Consider the following 13051-nt stretch of genomic DNA (forward strand, 5'->3'; position numbering starts at 1 on the left):
TCACTCTTCTCTTATTCTTAAGCAAAGTAGTATTTTTTTCGTAGTTTTTCATAATTTTTAGATTTTAAGTTAATAAGTGTAAATGTCTCGTTTTTACTCATTTTTGTGACGTAATTTGGCAATAGTGCCATTGAGGCCCTTAATGTGTTGTTGAGTGCTATATGGACGTGTTAGAGGTTAAAAATGAGTGCAAACAACACCAAAGGAAAAGGTATCATGATATCCAAATCTTGGAATCGCGATACCTCCAGTAGACTTGAAGATTGGAGACCAAGTGGTATCGTGGTATCCACTTTGGGTATCGCGATATCCACCCTCAAAGAAGACCCCCATGTTCAAAACTGACAGGGGTATTGTGATATCCTATACTTGGGTATCGCGATATCGATATCATGAGGGGGACAAAGTTGGACACAAATGATAGTCTTTGTCCACCCGACGCACCAATCATAAAAGGTCCGTGTAGGGGGAATTGTGGCAACTAAATTTCATCAGCCATCAGCATAAAACAACCAATTTTGGTTAAGGAGAGAGGAGACACACATTAGTTTAGTTTTTAACTTTAGTTTCTCTAGGTTTTTTTTTTCAACTTCTCTAGGGTTTTTATTTTCTCTTCCCTTTAGTTTTAGAGTTTATTTTATTGCATTTTCTTCTTATTCTTAGTGCTCTCGTAGTTAGTTAGGTTAGTTATCACTGTAGCCTAGGTTTATTTACACTCTCAGTCTTTGTACTTTGGTTGTAATGATGTTTTTAGCTTTAGTTTAATGCATTTCAGTTTCTTTTACTTTTAGTTGTTAAAGTTTGTTCCTTTTATGTTTATTGCTTTAGATTTTCTTGTTGAATTCTTTTAGTTTCATGTTCTTTAAGTTTTGTTGCATAAAAATCTCAAGTTTTATATTTTTCTTAAACTTTACTTTCATGGTTTCTTTGCTTTTTATTTCCATAGTTGATCGTTATAGTTTCAACATGAATAGCTAAACTTTTAAGGGAGTTGGTTGATGGAGATGTGAGTTGATTCTTGGATGAAGGACCAAATTGTAATAAATAGGATTAATTTGAATGAACCTAAAATCTTAGAATTGACACCCTAAGGGAACATCTAGACAAGTGAGACTGAGAGGTAATCTTGTTGTGCACCAATTCATTAGTCCCGGATTACCCGGTGAGATCGAGAGATAAACCAGACTATTTTGTCTAATTTGGTAAAATTGAGATCGAGAGATAAAATTGAGCCACTTTAGTATTTTACGTGATTTAAGTCCCTTATTCGAAAATTAGCAACCCACATCGAAATCAATCGACCACCGTTAACGTATTTAATTTCCTTGTTATGATTTGTCGTACTATAAAATCGTACCTGTAGCTACTTAGGCTCCGTTCTTCTTGCGCATTTAAAAAGGACTTTTTCAATAAAAATTCCTTTTCTCTTAAAAGAAATAAAGAACGACTTCCTTTTTCTTAAACATTTCACCAGAGAGAAGGGCTTTTCTCCATATGGAGAAGCTAATTTTTTCTCCTTTTTTTCAGCTTCAAGTGCTTTTGGATGATAATTGACCAAATTATCCTGTCTTCTCCCCAAACGTTCTTTCCCCTCTACTGGTTCCCAAAATGTTCTTAAAATGAGAACACCAGCGACAGCTGATCGACGAAGAAGACCAAACTCAGATTCAGACCAAAACCCAATATTACATTCTTGATTTGCTCTTTCTCTATTTGTTAAAACAGTAAGTTCTGTCTTGTATCTTGGCCTTCTTTTCTTCCCTCTTAATTATCTAATGTCGACTTTAACTTGCGAAAAGGTTTCCTTTTTATAAAAAAAAATTAAATGATCACCAACAGTGGCGCTGCTACCACACGCGTTTTCTTCTCGTCTTGTCTAAATTTGCTAGCACTTAGCTGCCTATAGCATTTAGCAGCCTCCAAGAAGCTCTCTTACATTTTCTTTTGTGTTTATTCTATTAATACATTTTCGACTCTTTTTGACATTATTCTCAAAGGTTGATAGAGAAAAGCTAGAAAAAATTCTTCTTCTTTTGGACATGAATGGACTCTGGGGATTCGAGCTGTTGAAGCTCAAGATGATGGTGGTCATGCTGTTAATGCTGGTTTTATCATTGTTTGAGCAGAATATGAGCTTCTCCTCGCCGTTGAACAGTGAAGGTATTTATTCAGGCCTCAACAAGAGTTTCTTTGTATATTATATATGTTCTTACGAGAAATTATTTGCCTGTGTGGCAAAAAATGGTGCAGGTTTGGCTTTGTTGAGGTTCAAACAGAGAGTGGTAAGTGACCCCTTTGGTGCTTTATCGAACTGGAAGGAAATTGATGGAGAGATTGATCCGTGTTCTTGGTTCGGGGTCGAATGCTCTGATGAAAAAGTTGTAATTTTGTGAGTTTTGTCTCTTTTTGCACATTTTATTGCGTTCTTTTTAATTTATTTTACAGGGAGATTGTTGAAGTATATGAAAATATTTGGAATCCCCTTTGCATATGGTAGATAGCTGAACGTGTTAGGTTCTATTCTTTGCTTAATAACTTTTTAAGGGTTGAAGACTGCAGAGTCAATTTCTACTTTTGGCTCTTGATACTAAAAAAGGCTCTTTTTGTTTTCTCAAAGTGATTTTTCTCTAAAGGGATATGGACCTGTTTTGGATGTTTTTTGATGTTTTAAGTTGTTTATGAAGAACTGAATTTGACATAAATAAAACTTGACACAAATAAGACAACCAAGTTTTAATGCTCCATGTAATGTTCTTATTTTAGATTTTGTTGATGTTAACTGGCTCTCTACCCTATGGTTTTTGCCTGTAGATGTGCCATGTTTTTCACTGTATAGTTAATTATATGGTAACCCTGAATTTAGAGCTATGCTTCTTGCAGAAATTTGAAAGATCTTTGCCTTGTTGGGAACCTGGGACCTGAATTTGGGAAGCTGGAGAATTTAAAATCTATGTAAGCTTATCATCCTTGGTCTATAATTAGACAAATCTCCTTTATGTCACTCTTTCTCTTAGTTCTGCTTTATGTACTGCTGCAGTATATTGCGCAACAACTCTTTCTCTAGAAGCATTCCTTAAGAAATTGGGGAATTGAAGGAGCTGGAGTTGTTGGAATTAGGATTCAATAACTTTAGTGGACCATTTCCATCTGATTTTGGCAGCAATCTCTCCTTGACAACACTGTATGATTCTCTTTTCAAGTTGTTTATATTTCGGTTTTTATTTTATTTCTAGCTGGTATTTAGTCCCTTATCTTATATTATACGGATTTCTTCTTAATGCAGTTTACTTGACAACAATGAGTTTCTTGGAAATCTAGCACCTGAAATATACAAGGTTAAGATGCTTTCTGAATTTCAAGTAGATGAGAATCGGCTAACTGATGCTGCTACTATACCATCTTGTAAAAGTAGTGGTTTCCCCTGATAAGCAATTAAAGTTGATGCAATATATCAACTTCCTTTGATACTTTTCTGACAATGCATCCATCTTAAGAAGAAAAAGTAGTTCTACATCTGCATTATTGAACAAAATCGATACTTCTACATTTTGATGTTCTTTCAATTTTAAAACTATATGAGCAAAATGAAATGGACTAGGATACTGCAAAGGAGTAATCACTTTGATAATAAGTATTATTTAATGAAATCTTCTACATATTCCTTAATGTTTTTGTCATTGAGTTTAAGTTGGATTATAGATTCAATTGTATTTATTGTTCCTTGACTGTGTTGTGTTGCATGTATGTACTAAAATTCCCTAGCATTGCATCAATATCATATTGTTATTCATGTCACATGATGAATGAGCAGTTTTCAAGTTTCTTAATGAAGTCAATCAAAGTGGAGAGCAGCAGTGTTCCTATGAGTTGTATTTCATGGTTCACCTTGCCACAATACCAGTCACTGGGACTGGTATCAACCCTGCTAGGAGCTTTGGAGCTCCTGTGATATACAACAAAGTGGAGGTTGATCAAAACACTCATCATGCAAAGCTAGTAAATATCCCAGGAAGCTACACAAAGCCTGTCGAGTAAAATTTTTTTGGCTATTTTGGTATAGTGTTTTTTTTATACATATATGTAATGCTATTTTAGTATAGTTGACTCGTAGGTGTCATTCTTTGAAGAATTTTTTCCGATTTGTACACTTCTTTTAGGAACTGATCTAGAAAACAAGAAGCTTGACCTTGAAATCCGATTTTATAGTGGTACAATTTGTAGATGAAGATATAGAAAATTGTCTTTCCCCTCTGTCTTGATGATTCAGTTTTTGCTGACATCTGGGAATGAATTTGCTTTTATATGTGTATTGTTCATCATGTTCCAGAACACTTGATATTTCTTGGTACAGATTATGCATTGACCTTTTGATTGTTCTTGCAACATTCAATGTTTTCAGTGCTTGTGTTAAAAATTGGTCTTACTGAAGAAAGAAAAGCCAACTCCCATTTTAATATTGATGGATTGTTGAACTCCTTCAATGTTATTGTATGATTTAAATAAATGTTATTGTATGATTTAGATAATATTGATGGATTGTTGAACTCCTTAAATATAAGTATTGTATTAACCAAATCATTTATTGAATATAACCAAATCATTTTCATATGCTTATCAAATATAGCATCTAGTTTAATGAATTCACTTTAAATTGTAGATGTTATTGACAAATTTTTAGTATTTATATTTGGTATATAAATATTATCCCTTTTAAAACTTTAATCCAAATATATATAATATTTTAATTGTTAGGTTTATATTTTCTATGTTATGTTAGTATATAATATGAGTTATATATTCAAATATATTTTAAAATAAAATAATACAAATGTGTTAAAAAATTAAAAATAAAAATAATTTTTATAATAATACAATCGTGTCAATATCCAATTACAAATATTTAATTTTATATTTAAATATAGTTTATATATTCTAATTAAATTTTATAAATAATTAATATTAATTACTTATAAATATTTAAAATTAATATTATATATTAAAATATTAACAATAAGTTATAATAAATTATTTTTTATATTTTTGCTAAAATATCATAATATTAACTAATTTGAACATTATTTAAATACATATTTGTTACTTTATAATCTCATGTCTAAAATGGACATTTTATTCTTTAAAAGCACTTTTTGACAGCAATGTCACGCACTCAAATTTCTCAAAAGCACTTCTCCAAAGCACTTCTCAAAAGCAATAAAGAACTGGCCATTAGACTCTAAAGTGCACGCTAGTCACTACTCAATCACCATTTCCTCTGGGTTCGACCCCTTGGCTATAGGCCTAGAAGGGCTCGACCGGTCCGGACATACAGTGTATGTCTTTTCCTACAGATAGTGTCAGTTGTAATATTACTCTAAAGTATAAAAAAAATTTTTAATGAATTTTTAATTTGTTGAGAAACATTTCTTTTAATGTTTTTAGTGCATTTGATGTATTATATTTCTAAAATTATTTTTTATATGAAAAATAATCTAAAAAATAATAATACGAGTGGACCATGTCGAGCTTAGGCAAAATTTTAAGTCTATTTTTCGGACCAAACCTTAAGTTAAAAAACGAATTTAAAATTTTACATCGATTTAATTTGACCTATGATCATCTCGGGCAAATAGTTTCAATTTGACGTTTCTAAGCAAATAGTTTAAAAAATGCTTCAATTACAGTAGGTCCTGGAAAAATAATTTGACCTATGATCATATCGGGCAAATAGTTTCGATTACAGTAGGTCCTGGAAAAATAATTTCGATTTGACGTTTCTGAGCAAATAGTTTATAAAACGCTTCAAGCAGGATGCTCTATGAGAAGAATTTGTGAAATTGCGCCCACGTGGACGCGCTTTTTCTATAGTAGGTCCTGAACAAATAATTTCGAGTTGACGTTTCTGAGCAAATAGTATAAAACAACGCTGTAAGCAGGATGCTATTTGAGAAGAATTTGTGAAATCGCGCCCTCGTGGACGCGCTTTTGCTACAGTAGATCCTGGAAAAATACTTTCGACTTGACGTTTTTGAGCAAATAGTATAAAATTGCTTCTAGCAGGATGCTTTATGAGAAGAATTTGTGAAATCGCGCCCATGTGGACGCGCTTTTGCTACAGTAGCATGTTTGGGCTGAGGCTATAAATGAGGCAAAAGATGTTCTCAGAATGCATAAGTCACAGCAGAAACAGTTTAGAGAGGCTAAGAAGGCTAGAGTTTCAAATATTAGTGAACGTATTAGTGCTGTTATTTACTACGATGGTGAGGTTTGCCACACCGAGAATGGTGTTATTTTTTTGTCGGAGAATACGGTACGACTGGTTTTTAACCAGAACATAGATTTGACAGAACTTCATAAAAGAATTAGGCGTAAAATTTTCGGAACGACACCAATGAAAGTTTTGTCTATTACGTATCAATTTTGTTCTTTTGTTGTTCCGGTGACATATGACTCGTTTGACATAAAAGGTGCTCGTAGCTTGGAGGCAATGGTGCATACTCATCTTGCTAGTAGAGCACCTTATATTGAGTTATATATACAATTTACATCGCCAAATGATGTACTTGCGACCGGTGTTTGAGATGTATACACCTAGCCGACATTCGGTTAGCGGGTTACAAAACACGAAACAACCCATGTTTGGTAGCGGTATTGAATGCACATCCCCCGCAAGACACTCTATCGGTGGATGGGACATATACGTCGGTGGCTCGATGATTGATGCTGGAAATACGTACTGGGGAACGACATCAAGTTCTAGTGGTTGGGAATCTACATCTAATTAAGGACGTTATGAAATGCCCAGAAGAAGGGATGATGTACTCCCTACGACGTCAACCGGTGAGGGTACCTCGTACGCTGCAGATGATTGTGGGTTAGAAGATGACTCTGATGTGGATCCACCTCGAGAGCCCGGGCCCGATGGTGCAGAAGTTGGCTTATTTTCTGAACCAGAGCCTATTCCAACAGAACCTGAAGATGCTGAAAGGAGTTCAGATGAAGAAAAAAATCCACAATTCAGAGCATACTCACCTCCAACCCACATGCATAATGTTGATCTATCTGCAAATGATGCGTTAGGGTTTCTAGATCTACCACACCGGTTGCGTGATCGTACAAGTTCAGGGCTAGATTCGGGTGAATTTGAAGTTGGTAATCAGTTTACCAACAAGGATAGTTTTATTGGTGCTTTGAAACAACATAGCATCAAAAACGGTGTTAACTACCACATCGTTAAATGCAAATCTGACAAGTTTGAGGCGAAATGTGCGGTGCAAGACGGCACATGTTCATGGAAAATCTACGCCTCGTTAAGGAAAAGGACAGGGTTTTGGGAGATTAAAAAGTACAAAGGTCCACATATATGTACTGTAGGTACAGTATTGACGGTTTTTGAATAATACTTTTATTATGTAATGTTGTATTATTTAATGTACTCCGTTCATAGGTGTTTCACAAGATCATCCCAAGATGGATTCAACTATGTTAGCTAGCTTGATACTGCCCACGGTAAAAATAGATCCCAGGACTTCAGTGCCGTGTTAATTGCCAATATCCGTAGCCAAATGGGGTACACGCCCTCTTATCATAAGGCTTGGATAGCTAAGCAAAAGGCGTTGGAGAATATGCATAGTGGGTGGGACGCCTCATATAATGAAATATGTCAGTGGTGTCAAGTGCTAGAGAGGTACGTCCTAGGTGCCATCACAGACCTTGAAACGGAATATGCGTACTACAACGGCCGATTGCTACGTGGATGCCAAGTGTTCAAATGCCTGTTTTAGACCTTTAAGCAATGCCGGGATGCATTTTCATACTGCAAGCCATTGGTACAAATTGACGGCACCTTTATGTTTGGTAGGTATACTCATTGGCTTTTGATTGCAGTGGCACAGGATGGCGGTGGGAGAATTCTTCCAATTGCATTTGCAATAACACTGGGGGAGTCGTCTGATGACTGGTATTTCTTTCTCTCTAGGTTAAGGAGGCATGTGTGCCCCTAACCTGATATCTGTGTTATTTCAGATCGGGGCGCCGATATACTAGTTGTATTTGATCGACAGGAAAGCTTATGGCTGTGCACACACCATCGATATTGCCTAAGGCACGCTGCTTCCAACTACTACAGGCAATATCCATCTAAGAGCGAACAACGACAAGTGACCAACATGGGTATTTAGTCTCTATCTGTGTTCTTTCGTTTGTCAATTTGAATTAGTTATAAATGCAGAAGTGGTATGTAATATTCGCTATGAACTTATATTGGCAGAGTATGAAATAAATAAAGACCGTTTTCACGAGATGTTGGCAATTTACGTTTAATTAACGGAGAAGGGGCGGACTACATTTGTAACATACGTTTCGAACAGTGGGCACAAGCATACGACAGCGGCCTACGATATGGCCATATGACGTCAAACCTGGTTGAATGCATAAATTCTGTTCTTAAAGGAACGCGTCATCTACCGATAACATCGATTGTGCGAGAGACATATTTTCATTTGGCGGCGCTATTTCCAAAGCGAGCAGCAAGTTTTGCAGGCCAGATGTAGGGAGGCCATGTATGGTGCAGTAAGGTAGTTCAAGAAATTAACAAGGCCAAGGCGCGGGCAAACACCATGCACACAGTGTGTCACGGTCAAGACAACTTATGGTTTCGCGTGACAGAGTTTGACAGACCACACCAAGGTGTTATTGGCGGACAATATCGTGTACACTTGCGAAATAGGACTTACGACTGTGGGATGTTTGGTGCACTTCGTTATCCATGCGCTCATGTTACTGCAGCTTGTCAGAATCTCCGTCTGGATTCGATGAGCTATGTGGACGAAGTGTACAAATTAGAAAACATGTACAACGTCTGGAGACACGTTTTCCCACCGGTCCCAGATGAACGTAAGTGGCCGCCCGTATCTCTTGCCCCTTTTAAGCTGTTACCGGATAGAGAATTGCGTCGCAAACCAAAGGGTCGACTTTGCTCGACTAGAATATGTAACAATATGGATATCTGAGAAATAGCCAGTTAACAGAAGTTGTGCGGATGGTGTAGGAATCCAGGCCATACAAGTCGATCATGCCCTAATCGCAATAGTTGAATGTAATTGTAAAAAAATTATATTTTTTCAATTATTAATTGATAATTGTATTAATTGTTAGTAAAATTATCAAATTATATCAAATTATTAATTGTTAGTACCAGTCAAAACATTTTTCCAAATCTAACATTATGTGAATGTAAAATTATTAACTAATAATTGTATTAATGGTTAGTAAAATTACCAAATTATATTTAAGTTAAGGGTTAGGGTTTTTAAGTTAAGTGTTAGGGTTTTTTATTTAAGGGTTACGATTTTTAAGTTAAGGGTTTAGTGTTTTTAATTTAAAGGTTACTTTTTAAAGTTAAGGGTTAGGGTTTTTAAGTTAAGCGTTTAGGGTTTTTAATTTAAAGGTTTAGTGTTTTAGGGTTTAGGGTTTTAAAGTTAAGGGTTTAGTTTTTTTAAGTTAAGTGTTAGGGTTTTTAAGTTAAGGGTTTAGGGTTTTTAATTTAAGGGTTTAGGGTTTTTAAGTTAAGGGGTTAGGGTTTTTAAGTTAAGGGTTTAGGGTTTTAATTTTAAGGGTTACGGTTTTTAAGTTAAGGGTTTAAGGTTTTAAAGTTAAGGGTTAGGGTTTTTAAGCTAAGGGTTAGTGTTTTTAATTTAAGGGTTTAGAGTTTTTAATTTAAGGGTTTAGGGTTTTTAAGTTGAGGGTTTATGGTTTTTAATTTAAGGGTTTAGGGTTTTTATGTTAAAGGTTTAGGGTTTTTAAGTTAAGGGTTAGGATTTTTAGGTTAAGGGTTTATGGTTTTTAAGTTAAGGGTTTAGGGTTTTTAATTTAAGGGTTAAGGTTTTTAAGTTAAGGGTTAGGGCTAGGGTTTTTAGGTTAAGAGTTTAAGGTTTGTCAATTAAATTATGCATTTAATTATAATTTATAAATTTATAAATTTTTCATAAATTAGTTTAGGGTTTTTAAGTAATAACTCAAAAAAATTTCTATTTTATTACATCAAATAATATCAAAATATTCAAAATATTTGTACAAATAAATTTAAATACAAAAATGAATGTCTGTACCACGGATTCAAGCCACTTGGCGTCATTTATTCACGTATTGGATTCGTCCTTTGTCCAGCTTCCGGTGGCGGTTGTGGTTCCTCCAGCTGGGATTCTGGTTCTTCCGGTAGGGCATCTAGTTGTCGGAGTTGAGACGATGAGCCACCTTGATAGAATAGTGAATGTGGAGGTGTTTGCATCACCAACGGCGACGGTGTTTCAAACCCATACGATGGTGGGGATCGGTAAGAAGAAGAGCTCCCCGACGGCCCCTCTGGTGATCCTTCGTGCGTCGCTGGCCTATACATCGGCGGTCCACTCGGCGTAACAGGAAATGGAGTTGAACCGGGCCATTGGCTCCAACCTGCCATAGGACTCGGAAAAGGAAACATATAAGGGTTAGGATACATAAAAGGGCTAGGAAACGCACCTGGCTTCATCTGAAAAGGCGGTTGCATGGGTATCATCGGTTGAACTGCTGGGTCGGGTGACTGTGTCGGTGCTATTGTTGGGCCTAGTGATTGAATGGCCGCTGATGATGGGCCGGGTGAATGTCTGGGCCTCGTTGAGGGGTCAGCGTCATCGTCCTATCGTCTTGGATTTAAAGGCCCGCGCTTTTCCCTTTAGACACGTAATTGCCGCTGCCTCTCCTCTGGCAACAATAAATACGGCTTGCCATGGATCCTAAACCATGGTATGTATTTCGGCACGCACGCTAACTCCGGAATGATGATCGGTTCCTTAGTAGGTATATAATCATACTGATCTTCCCACATTTGGATGTACTCGGACTAGACTTTCGGCTAATCCGTATTTAATTGCCGAAGGTCGATTTTGTGGTGATCGTCAAACACCTCAGGTTCCACGGGAATCGGTTGTCTACATCTAAATTGCCGTAACACCCAGTCTGACTGGTGCATCTCCACAGTCGCGTAGTTGATCAACGCGACTTTTGCGTGCCAAGCGTTTGGATTTTGTAAGAACTCATCCAGAATTACTGCCCGAATTACCGGATCCTCGTATGGTGTCCATTGAAACTATATGAACATGATAGAAATATTAATTATATACATAATACTAAATACTAAATATCAATGGACTAGCGAATGATGACAATATCAATTTTATTTAATACTTACATGTGCTTCTGACTGTTGGTCTAATAGAAGCCATATATCTTCAAAAGATGTAGGTAATCGAGCATGACTTGCCGGATGGTTCCACCTAATTAAATAAATTTTTAGCATACTTTTATTTTTAAAAATCTACATAATAATTGTAAAATCTAATATAAAATTTACCTCGTTATGAGTGGGAATGTATATGGGTGGTCCACTCGAGGACGTAGAAATGGAAAGCGAAACTGCGCCATGATCGCCAGAGTGACAGCAACCTCCGATTTTTGCTTTCCTCAGTCGCGTTGCCCCGCACATCTCCCGATATAACGTTTCCAAGACGGTAGACCCCCAACTCAATTCACCAACTGCTCTATAATCAACGAGTTTCAGCTTAGATGTACGCGGCTCCGTGATAAGTCCGGCATCAGATAACCTCCAATTAATTGAAGAATGTATGCCCGAGCATATCAGATTCTTTCTATTTCGGGTGAATCTTCATCCAGATCCGGGAATGTGTCTCGTAACTAGCCCATCTCGATCTTACCTCCGTCTATTTTCTCCGGAATAGCGCCCAAAGCTCGTAGCACACCGCTCCCCAATCGCTAGATTGGACAGACCTGGTGACTGGGTACCCGTCCACTGGTAATCTCAATTGCAGACTAACATCTTCCAAAGTGATAGTGCACTCTCCACATGGAAAATGGAATGTGTGCATCTCGGGTCTCCACCTCTCGATCAACGCACTGATTAGTTTCGGGTCCACCTTGCATCCCCAGCCTACCGTCGCCACGTGCCAAAAACCCGCTTCCCACAAGTAGTTCTCTACCAACGGTGATGGAGGAGCATGCATATTCCGGATATTGCATTCCAATATCCGATCTACAAACTTTTATAACAAATAATAAATTAATAATTATCTAAAAATGCATAAATAAAAAATTCTTAAATAATATTTAAAAATTAAATTTAATGCTTATCATTTTCATTTGTTCCACCGATATGTGCTGCTTATCAAGACGAGTCAATTCTCCGGCCATTGCTTGAGAGCAATATTTACGGTTCAAAAAAATTTAACAAAATAAAAAAATTTAAAAATTATTTAAAAATAGTGATTTAAGAGAAATTTAAGAGGAACTTGAGAGCAAATTGAGAGGAAATTTAGAGGAACTTGAGAGGAAATTTGAGAGAGGATTAGTTTGTGAAAAAAAAAGGTAGGGGTATTTATAGTTTTTTTTGGACCGTTGGGGCGGCAACGGTCAAAAAAATAACTGTTGCACTATTCACGCGCGGGGAAAATCGCGTCCCCAAGAGCACGCTACACGTCAGCAAATCGCGTCCACGTCAGCGCGCTTTACTGACGTGGACACAAACCGCGCTTACGTGGACACGATTTGCTGCCACGTAAGCAAACCGCGCTGACATAGACACGATTTGCTGACACGTGCCCTGATATCACGTTGACGTGGACGTGATTTAAGGGAAAAGGGTCAATACCAGTAAATAATAAAATACCCGGCCCATTTCGGTAAATTTAAAAAAAAAGTAGGCTTTTAATGGTAAATTGCCCGATCATATCTACCATGACCGAATATATAAACTCAAATAAAAAGGGAAGAAAAAAGAGTAACCATATATAGTATATAGTATTGAGAGATGTGCACGTGTGTGGTGACCCTCACAAAGAAAGTAATTGCATGTGCATATTCACGTGCCTATATAATAATAAAAACAATAATGATGATACAAACTTTACAAATCGGTAGTGAAGGAGTTAGCAGTGATTTTGGAAGCAGGCATTTTGGGTCCTCAAATTTCTGCATAGCTTTTTATTTGTGATAAAGGAAAGAG

The 13051-nt window shown here is 36.6% G+C and overlaps 1 protein-coding gene across 1 annotated transcript; it reads left to right on the forward strand.

Annotated features, from left to right (window-relative positions):
• Positions 1-1441: 1441 nt before the first annotated feature.
• LOC105794431 (protein MALE DISCOVERER 1) lies at positions 1442-4383 on the forward strand. The gene is made up of 6 exons (XM_012623600.2): positions 1442-1724; positions 1998-2160; positions 2251-2389; positions 2881-2952; positions 3038-3181; positions 3284-4383. The coding sequence occupies exons 2-5, from the start codon at positions 2040-2042 to the stop codon at positions 3075-3077; spliced, it is 372 nt and encodes a 123-aa protein (XP_012479054.1). The 5' UTR covers positions 1442-1724; positions 1998-2039; the 3' UTR covers positions 3078-3181; positions 3284-4383.
• The last annotated feature ends 8668 nt before the right edge of the window (positions 4384-13051 follow it).

The sequence above is a fragment of the Gossypium raimondii genome, chromosome 3, assembly GCF_025698545.1.
Source record: "Gossypium raimondii isolate GPD5lz chromosome 3, ASM2569854v1, whole genome shotgun sequence".
In the NCBI taxonomy this organism is placed as follows: Eukaryota; Viridiplantae; Streptophyta; class Magnoliopsida; order Malvales; family Malvaceae; genus Gossypium; species Gossypium raimondii.